This window comes from Nanorana parkeri, unplaced genomic scaffold (genome assembly GCF_000935625.1).
Source record: "Nanorana parkeri isolate BGI_ZX_2015 unplaced genomic scaffold, ASM93562v1 scaffold240, whole genome shotgun sequence".
Lineage (NCBI taxonomy): Eukaryota > Metazoa > Chordata > Amphibia > Anura > Dicroglossidae > Nanorana > Nanorana parkeri.
In genome coordinates, this window is record NW_017306508.1 from 239,608 (window position 1) to 267,326 (window position 27,719).

General features: G+C 47.5%; 1 protein-coding gene across 1 annotated transcript; it reads right to left on the reverse strand.

Annotated features, from left to right (window-relative positions):
* Positions 1 to 5,294: 5,294 nt before the first annotated feature.
* SRP9 (signal recognition particle 9) lies at positions 5,295 to 18,635 on the reverse strand. The gene is made up of 3 exons (XM_018556511.1): positions 18,487 to 18,635; positions 7,980 to 8,048; positions 5,295 to 5,514 (listed from the first exon to the last, which is right to left on the reverse strand). The coding sequence occupies exons 1-3, from the start codon at positions 18,556 to 18,558 to the stop codon at positions 5,395 to 5,397; spliced, it is 261 nt and encodes an 86-aa protein (XP_018412013.1). The 5' UTR covers positions 18,559 to 18,635; the 3' UTR covers positions 5,295 to 5,394.
* Between the last annotated feature and the right edge of the window lie 9,084 nt (positions 18,636 to 27,719).

Below are 27,719 nucleotides of genomic sequence, written 5' to 3' on the forward strand. Positions count from 1 at the left end.
ACCCCCCCCCCTCCCCCTCCCTCTCCAGACACACTTCAAAACCGTGTAGGAAATCTTCCCAGGGTCCTCTAGCTTGCAAAGGACAGCATTTCCTTATTAACTTCCATATTTGGGGAAGGCGATGACCAACAAAGTCATAGAGGTGTGATGATCAGGTTGTGGGTGCAAGATTGCACCTTACTTGGCTCCATCTTGTTTTGAGTTTTATCATCCTATGCCTGCATTAAAGGAGAACTATGAGATGAGTGCTTTTCACTCACCTCCTAGTTCTAGCCGACTAGTGAGACTAGTCACAGGTCGGCTCAGTAGATCGGGAGGTGAGTGAACAAATACCGGCGTTCGCTCACTTCTCGATCCTGTCACAGCTCTCTGCCGTGACAGGGGAGGGGCTGGATTATATATGTTTGACTGACTGGCTCAGCATGGCGGCGGTGCGGGGAGGGGGGCCCCGGCCTAAAGCTGTGTAAGGGGCCCCGAAATTTCTGAAGGCTGCCCTGCTTGTATCTCCCCAATATTGCTGTACAGTCAATACATTCACCTATTCACCTATTCATAAAAGAACTCGGAGTCTCGTCCTGGGTTGACAACAAGGTGTCCACAAACGTTTGGCCATATTGTATGACAACAGATTCCGTTTAAACACCTACATCCCAATGGAATGGTTGGTATTTGTGTAGCCAAATTGTTTTATTAACCCTTCCAGTGGAGCTAGCCTCACACTCTAAGGGTTAACTGCTTGTTTTTATCTAGGGACTAAAATAAGAAATTTATACTCGCCCAATTCTCCAGGCCGGCTTCTTCTTTCAAGACCATCTCTCCCCCTGCAGTGGTCTAAGGTCCCCCGAGTCATCACACTCTATACAGTGTATAGGATGTGAGAACGCTGATGAGCATCGCTGGAGCATAGGAGGAGAGAGGCTGGTGAGAGCGCTGTGACAGTGGGACGCCTCCGAGGATCAGGTACGTATAACTTTTTTTTTTATTATTTAAAAGAGAACTATGTTGTAAGTGTTTTTCCCAATAGTTCTCTTAGGCTGGGTTCACACTTGGGCGTTCGTAATATGCGCGTTTGACATGCGTTTTTACCGCAATTTGCGGTCAAAACGTGTGACAAACATGCGTTTACGAGGACTATCCAGCTGTATCCTAATGGATACACGCAGAAAATACACCCCAAAAGAAGCTCCTGTACTACTTTGGCCATAGGGCTTTTTTCAGCGTGTTCCTACGCGCTGAAATACGTCCAGGTGGGAACCATGCTCATAGGAAATAATGGGATTTTACTTGCTGGGCATTTTACAGCGCGTCGATCAGCGCTGTAAAACGCCCAGGTGTGAACCAGGCCTTAAGGGTCACGGCAGGACATATACTAGCATCCTCCTGTGACCCAAAGCTCAGGATATGGCGCGCTGCCACTCGCGGTATACTGAGACCGCCACAGCCGGGACGGATCCTAACAATGCTATTGAGATCCACCCAGCTGCATGAGTGACAGCTGGCTCTGCCCACCCCCTCCCACATTCGTTCCTCCAGTCAGCTCTGGGGGATCAGAGGGGGGAATCCCTGTGGGGAGCGGTGACTCAGTCACGGCTCTCTGCAGGGAGATGATCGAGAAGTGAGCGAGCGACGGTGTGTTCCCTCACTTCCCCATCAATTGAGTCGACGTGTGACAGTTTCATTGTCGCACGTCGGCTCTAACTATGAGGATGAGGGATTTTCAAAACAAAAAGGGAACAGAGCACCACCTCCGTGTGTAAAATAGTTTATTAAAACAAGGGATAAATGTACTCACAAGCAAACGTTTATCAGGCTTTAACAACAAACAAGAGGCCACACTGTCTGTTAACCCAACATGGTATCGCCCCGACTATGTACCACGGTTGCCTCCTGTCACATCACCGGCCGCAGTCAGCCAAGATCGACACGTTTCAGGGGTGAGCCCCCTTCATCAGAATCCTCATGAAGGGGTGTGGCCTCTTGTTTGTTGTTACAAGCAAACGTTTTCATCAGGCTTTGAGTACATTTAGCCCTTGTTTTAATAAACTATTTTACACACGGAGGTGGCGCTCTGTTCCCTTTTGTTTTCTATGTTCGTGGTGGAAGCCCCAGAGCCTTGGATGAGCAGCCCCTCAAGTCTGTGTGAAAAACTGTGATAAACTGTTGAAAACTTTGATTATGCAACAGCAAGTAGATCGTTCAGCTGGCAGCCATTAGCGCCAAGAGTTAAAGAAAACTGTTTGTCATGAGTGATTTTCACTCACCTCATAAGTTCTCCTTTAATTCCCTAGACCAGCAGTTCTCAACCTGGGGGTCGAATGACGATTTGCCAGGGGTCACCCAGGAGTCTCCCGCTACTAGATAGCGGCTCCCGGCCGCCCGGGAGAGAAACACTTTCTCCCGGAAAGGTTTACTCTGCTCAATCGAGCAGAATAAACCGTTCCCTGCGGCCCGGAGGTGGTTAAAGGAGAACTATGAGGGGAGTGCTTTTCACTCCCCTCATAGTTCTAGCCGACCTGTGACAATGAGACTGTCACAGGTCGGCTCAGTAGATTGGGAAGTGAGCGAACACATACCGGCGTTCTCTCACAGCTCTCTGCCGTGACAGGGGAGGGGCTGGATTCCCCCCTCCGATCCTCCAGCGCTGACTGGCGGAACGGACGGGGGAGGGTACAGCTGGCTCTGCCTCTACATAGGCAGAGCCAGCTGTCACTCACGCAGCTGGGCGGATCCCGGCACAATTGTCAGGATCCACTTCAGCTGCGGCGTCTCAGTATACCGCGAGCTGTATAGCTTAGAGTGATGGGAGGACGCTAGTTTGTGTCCTCCCGTTACCCTAAGGAGAACTATGGGGAAAAACCCTGACCCCATAGTTCTCCTTTAACTTTTGCATCAAGGATTCACCAACATTTACCTGCATGAACTTTTGAACTATTCCAAAGGAAGACCAAACTTTCTACATTCCAGTAAGGTGTCCTTGGGGATGGGCTTTGAGTGAGGAGAAGGCCTCGGGGTATGGTGGAAGTGTGGAATACTTTTTGTCATTCTTGTCTCTTATCTGCACCTATTCATTGAGTACTTTGCCCAAGGCAATGCTGCTCTAGTTGTTGTCCAAAGAAGGGTCACTTTTCCTGTTTTTAAGAATTCCTCGTGTCCAGATAATGATGGCACATAAATTATGTACTGATAATTAATCCTAAATCTAAACTGCAAACAGGTCACGTATACCTTCGTGTTGCCTGGGGACGGTCAACGCCCCTTGTATCCTGTTAACATCTAAACTGCAAACAGGTCACGTATACCTTCATTTTGCCTGGGGACGGTCAACACCCCTTGTATCCTGTTAAACTATAAATTGTGAGGGCAAGAGCAATTTAGCAGAGTACTCTTGTATCGCTACTAGATAGCGGCTCCCGGCCGCCCGGGAGAGAAACACTTTCTCCCGGAAAGGTTTACTCTGCTCAATCGAGCAGAATAAACCGTTCCCTGCGATCGTTTTTTTTTTTTCTCATCAGGGGCCGCCGGAAGTCAGAAAAAAAAAGAAAAAAAGACCACCATAGGAATGCATATCTAGATTCCTATTGGCTATTTCACTTTGCAATAGCCAATAGCAAACTAGCTATTACCCCCCCCGCCCCCACTTGGTACGGTTCGGTCCAGCAAAAATACATTATAGTATAATGCATGTGCTGGGATTTGTTGTATTCCTCTATAGCTGGTGGTATTCTGCCTGCATTGCGCCGCTGTATAATGTATTATTGCTGGCTGGGATTTGTTGTATTCCTCTATAGCTGGTTGTAAATTATTGCGCTGTATAATGATTTTACAGTGCAAAAAGGCCTCGGGGTATGGTGGAAGTGTGGAATACTTTTTGTCATTCTTGTCTCTTATCTGCACCTATTCATTGAGTACTTTGCCCAAGGCAATGCTGCTCTAGTTGTTGTCCAAAGAAGGGTCACTTTTCCTGTTTTTAAGAATTCCTCGTGTCCAGATAATGATGGCACATAAATTATGTACTGATAATTAATCCTACATCTAAACTGCAAACAGGTCACGTATACCTTCATTTTGCCTGGGGACGGTCAACACCCCTTGTATCCTGTTAAACTATAAATTGTGAGGGCAAGAGCAATTTAGCAGAGTACTCTTGTATCGCTACTAGATAGCGGCTCCCGGCCGCCCGGGAGAGAAACACTTTCTCCCGGAAAGGTTTACTCTGCTCAATCGAGCAGAATAAACCGTTCCCTGCGATCGTTTTTTTTTTTTCTCATCAGGGGCCGCCGGAAGTCAGAAAAAAAAAGAAAAAAAGACCACCATAGGAATGCATATCTAGATTCCTATTGGCTATTTCACTTTGCAATAGCCAATAGCAAACTAGCTATTGCACCCAGCCTCTGCTGCTGCCAATCAGCAGAGGGGGACCTGAAGTTCTAGTGATTGACAGCAGCAGTGATTGACAGCAGCAGTGATTGACAGCAGCAGAGGGCGGGTGCAATATTTGCTATTGGCTAGTGCAAAGTGAAATAGCCAATAGGAATCTAGCTATGCATTCCTATGATGGTCTTTTTTTTTTATTCTGACGGTGTACACCAGCGGTTCTCAACCTGTGGGTCGCTGTGTGATTTCTGCTGTGCTAGGTGAGACTCCTCCTCAGCCCTCTCCTAGCGCAGCAGTGTCAGTTCTCCCGCCACATGTCGCTGCAGCAGCCGCGTCATCCCTAAATTTTACCGTATGTTACCAAGGGGTCCCGGCCCTAGAGAGGTTGAGAAACACTACCCTAGACAAACATTAAAGTTAACCCTTGCGGTCTTGGAATAGCTCCACTGCAAGGGTTAATAAAAAGCAATTCCGGGGCTGTTAAATACACAAACATAGCTATCAAATGAAGGGCTGCATACATACCATAGTACAATACCATAGTACAAGAAATCGGGGTGCAAGAAAATCAAAAACAGATTAAATACCCTTTAATAGTTTTGCCAAATAAAATGGAGGTGAAACACTGAGGCAGATGACTTTCAACAGATGTTAATGACAATTTCTCTGGATCCTTAAAGAAAAAAAAAAAAAAAAAAACTTTTATATTTTAACGCGCCCCGCGGGAAAATTAAAAAAAAAAAAAAAAAACTTTCATATTTACATGCTGCCCGAGTGTAAATTCTGTAGGAGAGTGAGACGTCGGCAGGAGAAATCAAATATGTTCTTCCATCTTCAATAATAAATAGAAGCTTTCACACGAAAGCATAGCTCTTCCGAAAATAAAAAAGTACTAAGCATTGTTTGGCAAGCTTAAATACCGGCTCCTTTTTCTATTAAAGTCATTTCTCTGTCTTGATGGACATAAAAGAAAAAAAAAAAAATAATATCTGTACGGTCAGGATTGTCCTATCCGGACACTCAGTCTGTTTCCATGGCGGCACTGCGGGATTCCCTGGCAACCATGAGCCGCATCAGCTGACTGTGGAATTTCTCGATCTTCTTTACGTCTTGAGCCTGGTCTGTGCTGTACAGCAAACACTGGAAGAGACGGAAAAGAAAAAAGGAGCACGTCACAGATCTGTACAATAAGGAGGAGAGCGCGGAATGCTTCCAATAAAGGGGACCTGTCACTTGTGCAAATCTGTGGCACTAGGTGTTGGCAAGCTGCAGGACGTGTGGGTACAGAACACTGCTCAGGACTTGGGCGCACGCCCTTCGAATAATACAATAGGGGGATCTCAGGGAGCAAATCCCAATGCATTCTAAGATACGCACTGCGGATGCAGGTCACACATTTTGAAACTGGAGGGCTGCAGGACCCGATTTGGTTTTGGGGGGGGGAGGGAACTTAAAATTACCTTTAAACAGATTCATTGTTCTGCGGTGCTTGGTCACATGACCCACAGCAGCAGTGCACTGAGCAGCTGACATCAGTAGATTCCTCATTAAAGCTGGGTTCACACCTAGACGGCACCGTATATACGTGCGTTAGCAGCATGTGGTTATTTGCGCCTTGGCCATATTTGTATGTGCGTTTTAACATGCATACATGAAGCCGCGCGTTTTGATTGGCAGCTCATAAACCATTGTGGGCAATGGTTTATGAGCTGTCAAACTCTCCCTTATCCGTGCCCTACCGCGGCCAGACAAAATATTTGCTCAGAGGGGGTTTATACGCCCAAAACCACTCACGAAAATGTGCAACGTGCTTCCATTGCGCATTTTTGGCCATCTCCGATTAAGTCTATGGGGCAAACTTTTAACTGCCCCTGTATCTTTTCAGGCGTTTGGTGTTTTTCTGCTCAGGTATAAACCAGGGCCATTGAAAATCATGGGCAGTTAAAAGCGCTTTTCAAACTGCTTAATAACTCCTAGGTGAGAACCAGGCCTAAAATGAGTCCACTCTGCATTGTGGATGCCAGCTTCCTGTCACATGACCCAAAACCTAAGACCAGCTTTTTACAACTGGTAGGCAAGTTAGCGCTCCCGTTATTTCTCACACCAAAATCGGAAGGTACTCGCAGGCCAACGGAGGGTCCGCTGATCTGCAATTGTAGCTTCTGATTTCCTTCTGTTGCATTCCGTCACATTTAAAAAAAATCTTTTGCTGGCAAGCTTTATGTGAGGTAACATGCCATAAGTGGACATACTTCACTGGAATAGTTTGCGTTATGTTACCACAGATTTTTGGCTAAAGAGCCCTTCAACATGAATCCTTACAAAGATTTGTCCCCCACTTCCTGTCCTACTGGCTAGATGTAGAGTTTCATTTATAAAAAGCATCACTGAACTTTACATGGGAGTATTTTACTGCTCATGCGTTCATCTTAGGTAGTAAAAGACACTAGACACCATCCATTGGTGCTTGGAAAGGAGTTGCCAATGGCAAATACTCACACACACAATTTTTTTTAAATGTGATGACATATCATTTAGAGTTTAATTATATGCGCTTTTGCTTGGCTGTATGCACTGCTTAAAGAGATGGTCACATTATATCAGAAGTTATTTTTAAAAAGTGTTTGTTGTCTCAAATGCACCTTCGAGGAACAGTATGTATAACCGTAACATTATTAAAGGCCCCTTTAAGAGGGACGATCTGGGGCAGATAGTCGGCTGCGTTCAGAGGCGGCTAAACGCCGCTGTATTCTATGCTATGGCTGCATACAAACTGACCCAAATAATGGTGTGGCCAGAAACTGCACAAAAGCGTTGTCTCTGGACTCAACAAGTGTCCTGGGTCAGTCAGAGGCTATAATCTGCATCGGATGAGCTGCTACATGTAAACAGCGGCTGCACCGGCCACTCTCCTGTACAAAGTACAGATCTGACACCCGTTGCTGCTGGCCACTGTAAATGCAGCATTCACTCTGCCACGCCTTGCCTCCTGTGTGAATAGGGCCTTAATGTTCAATGCACACAGCAAACTAGAACCACCCTCTATGCAACAAACGTGTGAAAAGAATAATGATCACAGACACTCCAAAATCAATGAAGAATACGTCATTATTGATGCAGTCACTGCTTGATTGCTTTGCCTGATAAAGGGGGACCTTATGTGGCCTCGAAACATCGCTATTGTGCGATATCATGATATCAAAGACATATATGAATCATTGATTTTGCAGTGCTGGTGACGATTATTCTTTCTACATTGAGCAGTGCCATCTGTTGATGACTGTAACACCCACCTGCCCATATTGACTCATTGGTTAGGAGTGCAATGGGCTCTAGGCATTAAGCGAATGTGTGTGATAGCGATCCAAGCAGGCTCACAATCCAGTAGTACACTTGCCATTTATCCCTGCTCTTGTTTATTTCATGCACTTTGTAAGCCAGCCTCAGATGATGTATGTTGTATGGCTAATGTGCGTTCACTTATTATGAATACTGTGGGGTATGAGAGCGGTCACGTGATGAGAGGGCAGGCCCACCCTTGATGTCCTAAGGCAATGGAAATGTGGCTAATATATATGGCATTCTGGCACAAAAAGACAACTTACCACAACGTCATCTGTGACTTTTATACGCAAGCTGCCATCGCAGTGTCTGTACTTTAGCACCACTCGAACCTGCAGGTAACAACAACAGATCATATGTACCACTTATTAATGGAATGTTAAGGGGTTCAAATAAAGATCCTTGTGAGTTGCCTGTTCCAGTTTAAATGTGGACTCTTTTCAATAGGTGTCTGCACCTGCAGCAGCTACCCCAACCCTCCGGCCACATCCAAGCCATTCTGACAAGCAAGCTATGCCACTTCCCAGAGTGCTGAAATGAGGAGCCAATTGGAACGAGTGGGCGGCGGGACTTAGCATAAGTGACAACACTGGCATAGTTTTGGAGCTTTACCTGTGGAGGCTGCTGCAGGTATGAACACCTTGAAGTGCCTGCACTTTACACAAGCAACAGTTTTAACCCCCCCCATGAAGGAGTCACTTTAATTTAGAAACTATATTTGTGCATATAATTTGTAGTCACAAATGTGCACAGAAGCAGCCATCTTTATTATTACATATGCAGCCTTGGCTTCCTAGTGCTGCATCAAACCTGCCATGAAGGTCCTTGTTAAGGCACTTCCTGTTATGCTGCAACAGCTGTCTCCCAATTGTGCTCCTGCGTTGTCACCCTGTCACATGCACCCACATACATGGCGCAAGCGTGGTCCACTGTTGTCACTGTCGGGTGGCCAGTCCAGAGCAATGATGTGCAGCAGACGCTGGAGCAAGTGCATGTAAACAGGAAGTGGTTAAAAGAGGTTGGAGAAGAACCATGACTCCTGTTGAAGACACACAGGGGGGAATTAAACAAAACTGGAACAGACAAAATCTGGAGCAGATTTGCACTGCAGCCAATCAGCTTCTATCTCTCTCTCTCATTTTCAAATCTTACCTGGGCAAACTGAAGAGAGATGCTGATTGGTTGCCATGGGCAACTGCTCCAGCTTCTGTTTGCTCCAGTTTTGATAAATTCCCCCCATAGTGCTTTAGCAAATAAAGGTCATGCACTTAGGGTTTGAGCTTACTAAAAATAAAATAAAAAAAAAAGAGATACATTTTCCTTTAAACGCATCAGCCAAGATCCTTGTTAGACATAGCTCATGGCACTGTACAAGATTATTCACTTGCGTGAACCAGCGGCCCGCAGTCACCAGCCTGGCGCAACACTTGGGACATGTAAATGTCAAATCGGCAGAGCATGAAGACAAAACGACTCGGGTCAGACATGGCTGCACGCACAGGGAGCCCGGCTGGTGCCAAGAACACCCCCTGCGCACCGACCACCGCCTGTCCTCATGAAGATCGCTTGTTGCAGCGTTTGCACTTTATCCCATTTAACAGCCCAGGGCCCATCAGGCAACAGAACGAGAGCATCTTCACAAGGCAGCTTAATTGAAGCGACAAGCCATTAACACCTCCAACATAAATTTATGAGAGAGACAGAAAGGGAGCGCGTCGGAGAGCCGGGAGAGAGCCTTAATGCCAAAATATCCCCCCGCCACGTACACGAGACTTCCGATGAATATTTTATTACCTGGCTCTTAGACTGGGGCTAGAAAAACTGAGAAATTATCATTCGGGACGGGTAGCAGGCATGTAACACGACAAGATGCTCCTGAACACGGGCACAGCATGCCTCTAGGAAAGGAGATATTTTTAGACTTTATGGAAATCCTGGAACAGCCCTGAATCAGTGGAGACAGCACATATTCACAGCATTAAAGAAAAAGGATGTCCTGAAAGGAACATGGCAGCTGCCATAGCCACATAGTTGCCTAGCCATCCTAGTAAACCATCTAAGTCACTGACCCAGAAGTGATATGCATACATTTTTGCCGATCCAGGACAAAGTGACAGGTTCTCTTTATATCCCACTCCTCCTTCTGCCAATACTTACAAGTGTTTTATTGCCAGGTGGTCCCCATTGAGAAGATTTATCCTCTCTATTTGTCCTGAAGTCCTCAAGATTTCCACTAACTTACTGTTGTGTCTGTGGGACTGGAAGTGAGGGGAATATTTTACCCAATAACCAGCTCCTTCCTCAAAGGAATGAAAAATCAGCTTCTGTCAAACAAGTGGATCCCAACTGGGTCAGCAGGACTCAAACGACATTCGCCCAGTATGTGTGTGGCCATTGACACTGAACTTAGGAGTTACATCTTAAAAATGCATTTAGGTTCCCTAAAGCTGGTCATACACCCGTCGGCTGAACAAAAACCAATAGAACAGATCCCTTCATCAACACTACGAGCATGTTGATAGAGGAATCCCTGCTGGGTTTTTTTTTTTTTAATATATTCTGACAGCAGCCGCTGTCAAAATACTCAAACAGAGCCTGGAGCTCATTTGCTGCCAGCTCTGCTTGCAGTCTCCGACCGGTTCCACTGATCAACTGATCGAGGGATGCCGGCCAAAAGAGTGGTTCAAAAACTGGCCAAAATTCTCACAGTTTATGGCCACCTTTACTACTAACAAAAAGGTTTCTTATTTGTGTATCACTCGGCTGTAGATCCTCAAATCATCTCTGAATTGGAGCTGACACTTCTAGAGGGGGGCTACGTTTGTTCCCCATGGTCCCTGTGTGCGTTGTGAAGTAGTCACCGCTCCAAGCTCACTCCCGTGATGGACTACAATCTCAATACAAAATTAGTACACTAAGCCCTCGTTCACACCTGAACGTTTTGTAGCGCGATCGTTTTGTAGAGCGTTCGTCGAGCGTAGAACGCGCTACAAAACGCTCAAAAATATAAATCCCATTGTATTCAATGGTCTCGTTCCCACCTTGGCGTATTTCCGCCCGTTCCTAACGCGCTACAAAACGGCCCACGCCTGAAAAGGTACATGTACTACTTTGGGCCGTTTTGTTGTGCGTTTCCATTGGGATACAGCCAAGAAGCCTTCGGAAACGCGGCGACAGACGCGCATATGCAATACGCCTAGGTGTGAACGAGACCTAAAGCTAAGATTGTAGTCCATCACAGGAACTCGATCAGATTCTGCACATCACTGCTTACATAGCCGAGTATTTCTGAACCAAGACGCAGTCACAAAAGTTATCAGGGTGTCAGGCCACAGATGTTAAATCAGCAGCTCTCCACCAGACACCGATTTGTTTTAAAATATGCGGATCCTGAGCAGGGTTGAGGCAAAGTTTATGGGATGCTGGCTCCTATAAGCCATTTTAACCCTCTGGCCGCTGAGCAATATAAATCCACGGTAAGCCACAAAGCCTCGCAGGGTTCATAGTAATATACGCTCGGGTCTCCATAGCAACCGGATCATTTTAATCAGTCTAAAAATAATGTACAGTGAGATTAGCCTTGTGTTCTGCTGCCTGCTTTTCTGTGGCCTTTCCGATCCCATTACAGCCCAGCAGACACCGTCAATCGTGCATACAGAGCTGGGAGCAAAGGGTGACACCATTTGGGGGGGTGGGGGAATTGGAGGAGAGAGGCAGCAGGAATGGCATCAAAGATCCGAATTCACTACTCAACAGAACCAGTTAGAGAGAACTCCAGCCAAACAGCTCAATGAGTGGCTAAAGCAAGCACCGAGTCACCTGCAGCATTATAGAGTATTGCAAAGAGTACAATGTTCTGAAAGCAGCACAATGGCCCCATAGCTACCACTCCAATCCAACCTGAGGCACCATGTACAGACAGGAAGGAAGGCCTCGTTCATGGCAGATTTTTACCGTTCTCTGAAACGCGATCTGCGGTGGATTGTTTATCGGAGTGCGGTTGAGCGGTGGTTTGCAGGCTCTCAGGAGGAGATACTCTGCCTTTGGAATACCTGTTTTTTTTTTAAATCCTAATTAGGATTTTGTAATACCGCCAAATGATTGCGGTGAATGGGCCCTCATGGAACCTTTTCTTAAACCAGAAATCCGGGGGGGGGGGTCTGGACGGCTGCGACACCGAACCCTCACCCCAGTCTCCTCTTCTCCTGCAGAGATGATATGTCGCACGGCATCCTCACGTCCTATGCACTGTATAGAATATGATGAGGATCCCTAGACGGCTGCAGTGGAGGGGGAGCAAGGAGGAAGGGACTGGTCTAAGAGCCGGATGGCTCCAACGATCCAATGAGTATAACTTTTTTTTTTAACCTCGACACAAACGAGCACTTAACCCTTGCAGCGTGGAGGTAGAATTTATTCCCACCAGATTTTTGCTTTAACCAGTTGACATCCGCGGTGTTAAACCCCCTTCCCATCCAGGCCATTTTTCAGTATTCAGCGCTAGCAGGACATAATTTCTGACCTCCCTTTGAAAAACCTAGTTGTCTGGTCCCCCATACTTAGCCACTGGCCCCTTTAAAAACATCCCAAAACAAGTAAGCAGATCAGGGATACACAAGGGACCGAGCGCACACAGTTGGCACGCGGTAGCATGATCATGTTCGGCAAGCGGCACCACCTGCCAAATGCAACATGCTGTATAAGAATTGCTATGGCATGTGTACAAACCCGAGCGGCCGCCACATTAGGTTTTTTTTTGTTGGGGGGGGGTTGGCGCAGTAAAAAGTGGATCAACTGGCTGTTTTTCCCATCCCTTCACCCGTGTGAACAAGGGCTAAGGCCCCATTCACACTAAGCGACATACCTTTTGGAGTGGATCCGCGCGGCCGGGATAGCGCGACTTTCGGGGCGATGATAGCGTGACCTTCACTGTCGGGCTGCATTAAAAAAAGAAAAATCACGCAAAATCTTCCCAAAAAAGGTTCCTGTAGAAGCGACTTGCGATCGCGACATTAAGCTGTACATGAAGACAGCTTCATTGAAAAGCATTGGCCGGCGACTTCTCGCGATATCACGTGGCAAAAATGCGTGATATCGTGGCGGAAATCCGCTCAGTGAGAATGGGGCCTAAGGGAAAATCAACAACAGCACAGACAAAAAAAAAGCTTTTCTCTAGTAGAGTAAGGGAAGGTGAGATCCCCCCCAGTCATCTTTTTATTGCTACTGGAAAAGAGATGTGCACCATCACCTTATGTTGAGAGAAGTTGTATACACCGCCCCAAGAGATCCCGCTGTATATCCTCATCTCAGTGATCATTGCTAGATGTGATATACGAGTTCCAGAGAAAATAGAATCCACGAGCAGCAGAATTCCGTTATTAAAACAAAGGCTAAAAGTAGTGAAAATGTATCCGGCCAACAGCTTGTGTCGCCATCTGTGTTCCCATTTCTCACTTCCTGTCTGATGTAACCACGGTCCAGCCAGAATAAGCATGGAACCAGTGAAAAAGCTCTGATCGGCCAACTTGTTTTGGTCATTCATTTTAAAAAGTACAGCAGCTAGTGGATGGGTGTGAAGGACCAGACAAGTAGTATTTTTAGAGGGAGATCATAAATGATGTCATGCTTATTTCTTTTACCAAAAAGTTTCCTTTAGAGGCCTTACCGCATTGCAGTAACATACACTGTATTGCCAAAAGTATTGGGACATCCCTCCAAATCATTGGATTCCGATGTATAACATCAAGCACCTCGGCATGCAGAAGCCCCTACAAACATTTGTGAGGGAATGGGTCGCTCTCAGAAGCTCAGTGACTACAAGCATGGTACCGTGATAGGTTGCCACCTGTGCAATAAGTCCATCTGTGAAATTTCCTGGCTACTAAATATTCCGCGGTCACCTGTTACTGGGATTATAACAAAGCGGAAGCAACTGGGAACAACAGCAACTCAGCCCGGAAGTGGTAGGCCACATAAAATGACAGAGCGGGGTCAGCGCATGCTGAAGCGCACAGTGCGCAGAAGTCGCCAACTGTCTGCAGAATCAATAGCTACAGACCTCCAAACTTCATGTGGCCTTCAGATTGGTATAACAGTGCGGAGAGAGATTCATGGAATGGGTTTCCATGGCCGAGCAGCTGCATCCAAGCCGCACATCACCAAGTGCAATGCAAAGCGTGGAATGCGGTGGTGTAAAGCACGCCGCCACTGGACTCTAGAGAAGTGGAGACGTGTTCTCTGGAGTGACTAATCAAGCTTCCCTGTGTGGCAATCCGATGGACGTGTCTGGGTTTGGCGGTTGCCAGGAGAACAGTACTTGCCTGACTGCATTGTGCGAAGTCTAAAGTTTGGTGGAGGGGGGATTATGGTGTGGGGGTGTTTCTCAGGGGTTGGGCTTGGTTCCAGTGAAGGGAACTCTTAAGGCATCAGCATACCAAGACATTTTGGACAATTTCATGCTCCCAACTTTGTGGGAACAGTTTGGGGATGGCCCCTTCCTGTTCCAACATGACTGCCCACCAGTGCACAAAGCAAGGTCCATAAAGACATGGATGAGTGAGTTTGGGGTGGAGGAACTTGACTGGCCGGCACAAAGTCCTGACCTCAACCCGATAGAACGTCTTTGGGATGAATTAGAGCGAAGACTGCGAGCCCGGCCTTCAACATGACCTGACCTCACAAATGCTCTTCTGGAAGAATGGTCAAACATTCCCATAGACACACTCCTAAACCTTGTGGACGCCTTCCCAGAAGAGTTGAAGCTCTTATAGCTGCAAAGGGCGGGCCAACTCAATATTGAACACTACAGACTAAGACTGGGATGCCATTAAAGTTCATGTGCGTGTAAAGGCCGGCGTCCCAATACTTTTGGCAATATAGTGTACACAATATTGCCAAATAAGTTTAAATAGCACCTCAGTGCACTAAGAAAATGCGCTCATGCTGCAGCATTCTACAATGCATGGTAATACACTTGGGTGCTTTACAAAAATGGGCACCTCTGATTGCCACCTGAGTGTTGGAGGGAACTTGTGGCTTGGCTACAGAATCAAAAAGATACAGCTGGTTCCTGATGTCACAGCAGAACCTGGGCTGTTGTGGATGCGGGCGGACATGGTATGCAAAAACATGTCAGTATATGGAACTACAAGCCCTAGCTTCAGAGGCACACACACCCCTATTGTGTAACAAGGTTTGCTGGGACTTAAGTTTAATACATCTCCATGTAATAAAGAAAAGTCATGAAAAGGCTTGGAACTTAAATCTGAACTCGAATTGCACAAACATCAACCAACGCCCCCCACCCCATTCTGCATATAATCATTACCGCTTTAGGGCCTCCATAAGTATATAAATGGTGTCAAGCTGAAGAGGTTATATCCAAATCACGGCGGGTTCAGCGGCAATAGTTGTCACAATTTAAGCGTTTGGGTGACTACAGAGGCTCCTGAACGCTTGCGCTGTGGAGTGTATCCCCCTCACCGCTGCCAGCTATCCCGCACAGGTCTGGGACTGGCACAGTTGGTCTGAGTACTTCAATCTGAGGGAGATCAGCATACTTCCAGCGGCTGAGCTCCCCTCCGATCACTGAAAATGGAAGCAATGTGTATTACATCACTTCCGGTCTAAGCCTCCATTTCGTGCCGCGCGGAACACGCTAAAATCTCTACAACTGCACAGATTCAGCTCGTTTTCAGCTTACTATAGCCGTGAACGTGCGAAATCTGCCCCGAGATTTTGTGCTTGGACGCACAGTCCCTGCAATTGTCCGAGCAATACACATTAAAATGCATCGGGTTTTATGTTTAGCGCGGTTCCGTATTCGTACGGCCGACTTGTGATGTGAATGGGGCACACACAGAGCTGAACTAAGGCTTGGTTACGGCTGGGTTCACACCTAGACATATTGCATATGTGCGTTTGTCGCACGGTTCGCGTCACGCGTTTTTACCGCAACAAACGCGCATTTCCGTGGGCTACTTGGCTGTATCCCAATGGAAACGCGAGACCAAAACGCCCCAAAGAAGTACATGTACTTCTTTGGGCGTAGGCCGTTTTGTATCGCGTTCGGGCGGGCGGAAATACGGCAAGGTGTGAACCAGACCCATTGAATACAATGGGATTTAGATGTTTGAGCGTTTTGTAGAGCGTTCGTCAAACGCTGAACGCGCTACAAAACGTTCAGGTGTGAACCAGGCCTAAGGGACAATCCGCACCAGCAGTCACACTACAACGCGAAGCTGCTGCGCTGACCCTGGCACATTGCATTGATCACCTTTTTTTTTTTGTTAGAACTTTATTGAAATGTCACAAGCTGAAAAAATAACAGTGTTTTGTGATGATGTAAACGGCCATTTGAAATAAGGCAAATTGACTTGTCTAGCGTTGGGGGACGTGCTGGAAAAAGCGGCCAGCGCAGCCCCAAAGCATCCGGTGTGAATCAGCCCTTGAAGTGCATCTAACATGTCATACACTGCAACTTACAAGTCCTTACATGTGGTGGCTGCAGTAGTTTTCATTTTTTTAGGCTTTTTTCCTTTATTTTCACCTGTTGATCCTGCCAGTAGCACACTCCCTGTCTTGGGGTGGCTCCACTCTATGGAAGAGCAATGAAGCCACCCTTAACAAATTGAAGAAACGTACAGAGTTCTGTTGTGCTGATGGCAGGGCACGATGTGGCCTATATGGGAAGCAGAGTCTGACAGTATAAAATACATGGAAACTAGGGATGTCCCGATACTAATATCGGTATCGGGTCCGATACATGGCATTTTCACCAGTACTTGTACTGGTGAAAATGCCCCGATGCTGACGGCCGATACCGGCCCTTTAAATTTTTCAATCGGATCGGCCGCGTCGGGTCCCGCGCTCGTGGGGTCCTGAAGCGGCCTTCCGGGGACCTGGCAGTAGCTGTCTTTAACACTGCCTGCCAGGTCCCACATCTCCTCCTCCTGATTCAAGGTGCAGGCATAGCTCGAGGCAGCCCCACACCTTGAATACAGCCTCGGAGCGGGCACGAGACCGGCACCCGCTCTGTTCGGCTCACTATGCGCCCGTAGATCGGGCTAAAGAAGAAGCGCTCTAGGAGGGGTTGGGGATGCTGGATGTGCAGCACAGCACCTGTCAGAGCCGTGGAGAGACGCAATAAGCAGCGCTGGAGAGACGCAATAAGCAGCCCTGGTGAGATCTGGACTACATATGTCAGCAGGGCTGCGTACAGATTCAGTATGCAGCCTGGTGGGATCTGGAGTCCAGATGTCACCAGGTTGCGTCCAGATTCTGTACGCAGCCCTGGTGAGAAACTGCCCTAAAATTATTTGTCTGTATTGTTTTAGAAAAAATTTCACATGTCCCTTTAAGGAAAAGTATCGGTAATTGGTATCGGCAAGTACCTGAGGGGAAGTACTTGTACTTAGTCTTGAAAAACTGGTATCGGGAGATCTCTAATGTAAACCCTACAGGATGACATGTCGTTTGCTCAAGCCCTGTGTATCGTACGTTTCCCCCCATAATAGCCTGTTTTCACCCATCTCAGTGCTGATGATCTCCTCCCTTAGCCACTTCCTGTCTATATGCACTCACTCCAGCGTCAGCTACACATCACTGCCCTGGATCGGCTTCCTGTAACATTGGACCATACACGAGTCATAGACTTCTATGGGAGGCTGTAGGTGGCACTTGCCAATCCCTAGCAGAGGAAATAGAATACTTACGTTGTACGAGCCCAGTCGACCTAAAAGCTCCAGCATTAAATAGGAGCTCTTTCAGCGACACCGCCTTTTATGAGAAAAGCGCGTTATCGCTGCAACACATCGTACTTTAAAGATGACCAAGTTACAATATATACACAGGGATGCTGGGATCTGTAGTCCCTCTGGATACACAAGGCATATCAAGGCCTGTTTCGAAAGCGCAGCCTGTAGTATACAGATGCCTCAGCCTAACCAGGATATAAACACACACAGCTGCTGGGAACTGTAGTTCCTCTGGATACACAGGACATGCTGAGGATTGCTATAGAAGACCAGCCTGCCAGTATACAGCCTCACCAGATTCTAAAAAAGGGATGCTGGAAGTTATAGTTCCCCTGGATACACAGGTCATACTGGGGCCTCTATTGGAAGAACAGCCTATATAGTATACAGAACTACAAATCCCGGGTTATAATATTCACAGGCTGCTGGGAGTTGTAGTCCCTCTGGATACACTGGGCATCTGAGGGCCGGTATTGAAAGCACAGCCTGTTGTATATGGTACTACAAGTGTCAGGTTATATCATACAAAAGGGCTACTGGGAGTTGTAGTTCCTCTGAATACACAGATCAGGGGCCTCTATTGGGAGCACGGCCTGTAGTATACAGTAGAGGTCCCAGGATAAAATGTTAGCAGGCTGCTGGGTGTTGTAGTCCCTCTAGATACACAGGGCATCCAAGGGCCTGTATTGAAAGCACAGACTGCCTGTATACAGAACTACAAGTCCCAATCTCACTAGGTTAGAATATACACAGATGCTGAGAATTATAGTTCCTCTGGAAACACAGATGATGCTGGGGCCTATATTGGAAGCACAGCCTGTGGTATACAGAACTACAAGTGTCAGTTTATCTTATACGAAGGGCTGCTGGGAGTTGTAGTCCCTCTGGATACATAGGGCATACTGAAGCCTGTATTGGAAGCACAGTCTGCCTGTGCAGACAACTACAAATCCCAGCCACACCAGGATGTAACACACAGCTGCTCTCATGGAGACACCGGACCCTGATCCCTCACCTTCATGGGATCGGCCTGGTAGAGCTTCTCGGCGGCCCGGGTGAACTCCTCCCAGGCTCGGTAGTACGGCATGATGGAAACCTTCTCTCCCCTGTGGATGGATGACTGGAAGGCCGGAAGCCGGTATCACACATCAGCATTCCACATCCCTGCAATCCGCGCCTCTCATTGGCTGCCGCTTTGACCTCTGTCCAATCGGCATTGTGCTCCGAGTTCGGACAGCGAGTATTTCCAGGTCGCGGGAGACTTTGTGGTTGGAAGGAGCGGCGCTGTGAGGGAAGGGTCGTGAGGAGCGCCCTCTGGTGGCCAGCGGCTGAATAGCACCGTGTACTGTTTATGAAGTAAGGTTCTGGAGATTTATTACATTTAACAAAAATGTGCTTTTGTCTCTGACCATTTGAAGAGATTTCCCATCACTTCCTGTCTTTACAGGAAGTGGTGGGAAATCTCTTTAATGGTGGCACAGAGGGTTAACACCCAAGGTCTTTGTCTTTCTTTCAATGTGGAATTAGCATCATGTATATATTTCATGTTAAAGTATCTAAACTCAGGAAGAAAAATGTAATATGTTGCAGATTTCCAGTCCAATGTGGTGGCTGCATTCGGTTTTTTTTAAAGGCTTTTCCCCTTTAATGATCCTGCCACTAACACATTTCTTGGCCTGGAGTGACAACCTCCTGACTCATCGTACTGTATCTATGTCGGAGCAGCGTTGTCACCCTAGGACAAGATGTGTGTTAGGGCTACACAATACCTCTTCCTTTCTCAAAGAGGGGGGTGTTCTGTAGTCGATAGAGAGAAATGGGAGCAAGGCTAACTGATAACAGTCAGCAGAGATAGGGAGCAAAGGAAGTTACAATCTCACAAGATTTCTGGCAGGATCAACAGGCATTTTGTTAGCACTTATGGGGTAGATATAAAAAAAAATGCTTCCAATTGTTTAAAAGACCAAAAGTGACCAGATAAAAGAAGTTCTTTGTTATGGTTGATGCACTTTAAGTTTGTGTGTACTATGTAATGTGTAACATTTTCAAGTATTTATTCCATCTCATAGAGATCACAGTACTCTTCCTGACGATGCCCCTCATCTGCTTTTCTCTCTTCAAGGACGGCGCCATCTTTGTTGAGGTATCACCCAGGGTTACCATCTACTTCCTGGACTGAGATGCCAACTCAGAGATGACACAATCATGTAGGTCTCTGCAGTTCATGGCCGCGCTCACAAATATCTGACACAGATCAGCCCCTGCTGCAGCCTCTCACCTTGTGACTTGCTACAAAGGTACAGTCTGATCACTGGGGGAGGGGAAATGCTTCCTCCTGCCTGCAGCAGACTGATGACATTGTAATGACACGCTGCCCGGCTTCCTGATTGGTTCGGAAGCTGGCCAATCAGGAAGCCGGGCGCCACATAATGACACAGTGCCCAGCTTCCTGATTGGCGGGGAAGCCGGCTTCATGCTCTCTCGTCATGAGGTGACGAGGAGCATGAAGCCAGCTCCCGGCCAATCAGAAAGCCGGGTGCCGCATTATTACACGGCACCCAGCTTACTGATTGGCCAGCTTTCAGACCAATCAGGAAACCGGGCAGCGTGTAATGGCGCGCTGCCCAGCTTCCTGATTCCGGAAGTACCGGGCTAGGCATTGGAGCATTTGGGCTAGTATGAGTGCTCGCCCAAATACTCGACATACTAGTATCAGTATCGGTGCATCCCTAATTATAACATGTCAGGGATTTATTCATGGAGACTTCTAATAATATCGAAAGTTGCCCTTTTAAAGGCTATTCTATACTGTTATGCGCACTCAGGAGCTGGTGGACAGCACATATCAGGATAGGTCATGCAGGTGGCAGTGCAGCAGTTGTCGGCTCTCAGGGGCCCCTCTTGCTCGGGCATTCACTTCAGACAACATAAATCTTTTGCCAGTAAACATAACTGATAACAAAGTAATAAATATAAATCTGTTCGCCCGACGTCCAATCAGTGAGCGGCTCTCTTTGCAAGGAACGTGCGGATCGGGTGAGTCAATATTTGTATACGATATCCCCGAGCAGCCAGCGCAGTTCCCAAAATGCGTCCCTATAGGAAAGTTATTTTGTTCCCTCGTCCTCCGCAATCTCTTTTTTCTTTTTGTACAATGAACCCTCGCGCACGGCGCGCTACTTTTCCAGCGTCCCGTCACTGCGCCTTTTGTGAAGGGATTGCACACAAACAAAGGGCGTCCAAACAACCACCTAAAGGGAACTATCTAACCCGCTCAGGAGTCCTGGAGCCGACGCACAAAGGGAACCGTTGTTCTGGATTAATTTCCCAAACCGAACATTCCAAAGTCCCGTCAATGAGAGATTCCGAGGAAGTGCTCAGTGATGAATGCACAAAAAATTCAATCTCTCTCCCTCTCTCTCTATATATATATACACAGTGGCGTCACAAGGGGGGTGCAGCCCGCAGCCAGATGACACCATTGGAGGGGTGACACCAAAATGACTGACAGTCATTTTGGTGTCACTCCCCTCTGAAAAGTCGGGCACTCTGTCCCGGACCGAGATCCTGACAGTTGCAGGAGAGAGGAGGGGACCCGCTGGGATGAACGTCCACTCCTTTGTCTGCCAGCGTCCATCACCAAGATGGCCGCCGGCAGGTAACAGCGGTACAGCGAATGTCATCACGCGTGTGCACTTTTACGTCACTGTGGGGTGTCACCCTGCCTCGGGACGCCTCTGCGTATATAGTAGACCCTAACTGAATGACAATCGATTTGCTACCCCCCACACTGCAAGGGTTAAGTTCTCATTTTCCTCTAGGTGCAAAAATAAAAAAATATATACTCACCCGAACCTCGGAGCCGGCTTGCTCTTAGACCAGTCTTCCAGTCTTACTCCCCCTCCGCTGCAGCGGTCTAAGGATCCTTGAGTCATCATCTCCAACTGGGGTGAAACTACAAATCCCATGAGGCATTACAGGACTCAAACAGCCATAGGCATGACTCCTAGAGACAGAGGTGTGATGGGATTTTTCGTTTCCCCACAGCCCCTGGTGGAGACTACAAGCGGCCATGCCGATACAGGTTACGCAGGCTTGACCCACCATTATTACCATCAGCAAGCCAGTTCAGAGCAATGATGCCTCTGCCTCCGGGAGCGGTGCAGGTGCCTGTCAGAGTCTTGCAATGCCTCATGGGACTTGTAGTTCCAAAACAGCTGTAGTGCCGAGGTTGGCCACCCCTGACCCAAGTTATAGCTGCCCTTCTGAGTCCGTGCAAAGCCTTGCGGGCTACTTGTCCTGAGGTTGGCAGGAGCGCCACCGAGCAAACGACCCGTCCTCTTCAGTCCAAGGACAGATTTACACCGCTGGTATCACAGGGGTTAACTGATTAAATTGCTGCTGTTTAAAGTCATTTAAGATGAAACAAAGGAAAACAGGGGGTTTGAAGCCGGCGAACAAAGACGCTTCTACAAATCTTTACGTCTCCAGTTGTGCTAATCTGCAAAAGTCTCTTATTCTATTTTCCTGATTCCTACACAGTGAGGTTTTCCAGACCCCCTCCCCCCCCGTGATTGACGGCTCCGTGGAAACATTTAGCAATGGAAGTGACTTCTGGAAAATGTACAGCGATGATATGTATGGACAGTCATCTGCGGTGAGCCCCCGGCCTTCTCTGTGTCTAGATAGGTAATCGTATTATCATTGTGCGTTCGCTTTGTACTCTGGACAAGCCGGAGCCTAAGAGGAAAATGACTGCGGAGTTCCGATCATTCATCATTCCTTTGTTATGAGTGACATACACCCATAATGGAGAGGGACAGAGGAACCCTAAAGGGTCACCATACATGTCACAAACTGACCATGCAATCTAAAGGAGATTGTACAATCAGACTATGTAACATGTGTGGTGAGCCTAATGCTATCCTTGGTTTATAAACAAAGTCATGTATCCATTGTATCTAGGCCGGGTATCTGGGTATCCATTGTATCTAGGCCGGAAGGCCTGCCATGTCTAGCACTGGCACTTATTCATTTACACTTTTTATGACCCCACAGAAAACTGAGGGTGTGGGTGCCTTTAGGGCCCGTCCCGATGTTAGGGGAGAGGTTCTGTGGCTTCTGCAGGTTTTCATTACCTCTCTCCACTTGGGGGTCTCTCTTCAGGGAAGCCCTCACCAACTACTTGGTGGGCTGCCTTCCGAAGGTCCCTAAGCAGTGGGGTCTCAGCCCAGTCCAGGTGGACCAGGGTTACCTTGCCCGTGTCGGGAACCTTGAGCTCAGGGAATTGTGGCCCTCCCTCTTCAGAGGAAGACCAAAAGCACACACCCAAATCATGGGGTCCCTCTCCCTGCCAGTATTTTGAATTTGGTTCTGCCCACACGTCATCCATTCACAGTTTTTTTGACAGGATCTGTGAATGGAGAAGCTACGAGTCACATCAGACACCGCGGCAAAGTATCTTATAGTTCTCATTGGAATACAAGTGTTGTCACCCAGGGGCGTCCCGAGGCTGGGTGACACCCGCAGCGGTAACCGAGTGAGCAAAAGACTAAACGCACTATAAGAGGTGCCTTGGCGCGGCTGTGCGGCTTTCACATTTTCTGCAGAAGACGTGTATCCAAACCTCTGTTATTAACCTTAGTGGTGAGACAAGTTGTTTTACATGCTGGTTTGTGAGTGTGCCATGATACCTTTCTACTGTTTTACCCCTCCAATGGTGTCACCCGGGTGCGGGCCGCACCCCCCGCACCCCCCTTGTGACGCCACTGTTGTCACCCTACTTGTAGTCCATTCATTCATCCTCCCATCGATGGTATTGAATGTCTGTGCTAAGGTACAGACATGGACGGGAGGAACAGTCTGCGGGAGCCAGAGCATTACACCCACCATCCACAGATCAATGCTTTGTTGTCTCCAAAGCAAAAAAATCATAAATTCCCTTTTTTCCCCCTCTTTTATGAAGATGTGTACATTTATTATTTTTGTCTAAAAGGTGGAACTTCCCTTTAACATGGACATAGACAGTAGTAGTGATGGGCTCGGGCGTGTTCGCAGCTCCACATGCCCAGCCCGCCAGGAAGCTGACAGCACAGCAGCGCCAATCACAGGCACTGGGACATTATCCTGGTCTGCAGCTGCAGAGATCGGGATATGTCTCAGTGCCTGTGAATGGTGCTGCGGCGCTGTCAGCTTCCTGGCGAGCTCGGCACGTGGAGCTGCGAACACGACGGGCCCATCACTAGACAGGAGGAAGCGCCTGCAGGAGCCAGAGCATTGCACCCGTGAAAAAAATCCTCAAGCCGTGCCCCCCGCTCCCACCAGAGCAATACTAACCCACCATTTTACTTACCCGACTCTGCTGTCACATGATCTTCAATAACAGAGACTGGTCCAGGCCTGCCAAGGGGTGTTGTTGCTGCTGCTCATGCCCTGACATTATGATGCCATCACTTGCAGTCTTCAGGACTTCATAAAGACCCCTACCTGTAAGGGAACCCTTCAATCACCAATGGGAAGTCTTTACATCATTAGCGAACTGCTGCACTATATCCAATCTCTCTCCAGAGTCGGCCATGTGACCAAACGACATTGTTTTGTGATTTCATGCTAGATGAAGAGGAGACACAGACTGGCCATAGAAGCAATCTCCATAGTAGTAGTAAAACCCGACGCCAACCGACCCGTCCGCCCGCGATGGACTCCCGCCGCAGAATGGCATTCTGACAGATGCCAACAAAATATAAAAACAATTGGGCAGAGCTAGCGGTGTCAGGTGCAAGGCTTTAGCCGCTCAGGTCTTCACAAGGCACTGTGCCTTGTGGGGCGCTCGCCCGCCGAACGCTCTAATAGTTTGTGTGTTCACTGAACACACAAACTGTCAATTTTCGAGTCAAACTCCAGTCGACTCGAACATCAAGCCCATCCCTACTCCATTGTAAGATTTTTCCTAAGCCCCTTTGTCTGTGATCACTTGTCAGCATTTCATGGGGCATTTGGTCTCATGTCCTGCTTCCATTGGGGTCCAGGGCATTGTTAATACAGTGCAGCTCCCTCTAAAGTGGACCTTTTGCAGAAGGAAGCATTTCCTCAGTCTCCTCTCCTCCAGGGATCAGACAGCAACATTGTAACTAAGTAGAAAGTCACAAAGTGAGAGGCTGCAGAAGGGGGCTGATCTGTGTCAGACATTTTTTTAAGCACCAGAACTGGCGCCAGGTTTTACACGATCGTGTCATCTCTGAGCACATACTGTATATACTCCATGATGTTGCTGTAATGTATACACAGGGCGGGTAATGGCATAAAGGGCCATGGAAACTTTTTGATAAGTGTTAAGAAGCAGTCGCACTGACCGGTATTGGTTGCCTGATAAGATCCTTTCAAGAAAAACATAATTAATGATCTGTTAAACGGAAGCGCTATCTGCACCATTTTTCTTTGCTGACGTGACGGCTCTGTCCGCTGGCCGGCCGCCATAAAAAAACTAAAACATTCCGCCCGTTGTAGTACAATCTACGCTCGCGCTGTACTGAACTGTGAAAAGCGTACCGTATGCAAATGATTATGCAAATAAGAAGCTCCCATCTAATTAGGCATTCGCGGACGATTTAATGAATGTCAGGGTTGCATTTCACATAAACATTCGATAAGGAATCCTGGGGCCCCCTCTGCGCCTGGAGAGGGGCGATGGAGTGAAAAGATTAAGGGAGAGGGGGGGAGATTATTCATCCATGTACCAGTTCTATCCTCTTCTAGGATGGCCACAGACGTAAGATGTGAGACGCACAATCTGGCTGTTGGATCTGATGATGGTGTATGGAGCAAAGCAATGGAAGAGACAATGTGGAATCTTTATGGCTAGAAGTAGATAGAACGGACCCTAGCCTTAAACTTATGGTGGGTGTCTGTTATAAACCTCCAAATATAGGGGAAGAGGAGGGGGCCCACCTACAATCCCAAATAGAAATAGCGGGGAAGCAGGGTAATGTTGTGGTAATGGCAGGCTTCGATTACCCAGGCATCAACTGGGCTAATGGAACTTCCCAATCGGCAAAGGTTTTCTAAATATGTTGCGTGACAATTTCATGGATCAGATGGTTGAGGTCCCGACTAGGAAAAATGCAATCCTAGATCTGATCATCAGCAACAATACGGAGTTAATTGAGGATATTATAATCGGGGAGACACTGGGTAATAGTGATCACAAGGTGGTTGCTTTGAATATCGGGTGCAAGAAAGGAAAGGGGGATGGGCGGACGAGAAGCACAAACTTCAGGAAGGCCAACTTTGATAAACTACGCAACATAGTGGGTGAAATCGAATGGGAAAACTTATTTGATAAACTAAACTTTGACCAAAAGTGGAACTGTTTCAAGAACAAGTTAAAAAATGCTATAACAAGGTGTATACCGCTGGGTAATAAAAGTAAAAGATCAAAAAAAACAATATGGCTAAATAAAACAGTAAAACAACTATGGGGAAAAACACTGACCCCATAGTTCTCCTTAGGGTAACGGGAGGACACAAACTAGCGTCCTCCCTTAACCCTAAGCTCAGTATACCGCGACCTACAGCTCGCGGTATACTGAGACGCCGCAGCCGGAGCGGATCCCGACGTAGATGACGGGATCCGCCCAGCTGCGTGAGTGACAGCTGGCTCTGATAGTGTTTTCTTCGTCAGGACCATGATAGTGTCTTCTTCATCAGGACCATGATAGTGTCTCCTTCATCAGGCCCGTGATAGTGTCTGATTTATCAGGACCGTGATAGTGTCTCCTTCATCAGGACCGTGATAGTGTCTGATTTATCAGGTCTGTGATAGTGTCTGATTTATCAGGGCCATGATAGTGTCTCCTTCATCAGGACCATGATAGTGTCTCCTTCATCAGGGCCATGATAGTGTCCTCTTCATCAGGACCATGATAGTGTCCTCTTCATCAGGACCATGATAGTGTCTCCTTCATCTGGCCCATGATAGTGTCTCCTTCATCAGGCCCATGATAGTGTCTGATTTATCAGGACCGTGATAGTGTCTGATTTATCAGGGCCATGATAGTGTCTCCTTCATCAGGACCATGATAGTGTCTCCTTCATCAGCACCATGATAGTGTCCTCTTCATCAGGGTCATGATAGTGTCCTCTTCATCAGGGCCATGATAGTGTCCTCTTCATCAGGGCCATGATAGTGTCTCCTTCATCAGGACCATGATAGTGTCTCCTTCATCAGGCCCATGATAGTGTCCTCTTCATCAGGGCCATGATAGTGTCCTCTTCATCAGGGCCATGATAGTGTCTCCTTCACCAGGGCCATGATAGTGTCTCCTTCATCAGGGCTGTCAGTATGAACTGCCCTGGTGTCCTTCAAATCCCATCATACATAATATATCTATCCGTATACTTAGCAGATTTACTAAAGGGATTTGGACGGTAGAGAAGACGAGTCTGTCAGCAGTGACTCTGCATAGAGAGATTCTAGCGGTATACAGAAGAAGAAATGTGTCGCCATTCATGAGATGATTTCCTGCGCAGTTCCCACAAAGATAATTCTGTGTGTTTACAGCCATCGTTCGTCGTCTTCTCAGCATAAAGCCGCACTTCTATTTCTGCTCAACAGACACAGTTCCTTGTTTACCAGTGATGTGCATGAGCGGCGGACATCTTACTGTGCTAGTTAGCCGTCGCTCGACGGCGGAAGGCGGTTGCAGCGGGCTGTTGTGTGAAATTTCGCTTGATGTCGTATTGTGTTATTTTTCTCAACGCGCTCTTCCGATGATGTTTCATGCATACGTGTAATTGACAAGACAAAATTAAAAGGCATTCCCCCCGGACAGTGGAAATTCTTGACTCAGACCGTGATAGTGTCTGATTTATCAGGGCCATGATAGTGTCTCCTTCATCAGGGCCATGATAGTGTCCTCTTCATCAGCACCATGATAGTGTCCTCTTCATCAGGGTCATGATAGTGTCCTCTTCATCAGGGCCATGATAGTGTCCTCTTCATCAGGGCCATGATAGTGTCTCCTTCATCAGGACCATGATAGTGTCTCCTTCATCAGGCCCATGATAGTGTCCTCTTCATCAGGGCCATGATAGTGTCCTCTTCATCAGGGCCATGATAGTGTCTCCTTCACCAGGGCCATGATAGTGTCTCCTTCATCAGGGCTGTCAGTATGAACTGCCCTGGTGTCCTTCAAATCCCATCATACATAATATATCTATCCGTATACTTAGCAGATTTACTAAAGGGAT

Coding starts and splice junctions, on each gene's coding strand:
- SRP9 (XM_018556511.1), bottom strand. CDS start 18,558: ATGCCGTACTACCGAGCCTGGGAGGAGTTCACCCGGGCCGCCGAGAAG. Junction 8,049..18,486: donor ACCAGGCCGATCCCATGAAG/GTGAGGGATCAG, acceptor TGTTACCTGCAG/GTTCGAGTGGTGCTAAAGTA. Junction 5,515..7,979: donor AAGTCACAGATGACGTTGTG/GTAAGTTGTCTT, acceptor CGTCTCTTCCAG/TGTTTGCTGTACAGCACAGA.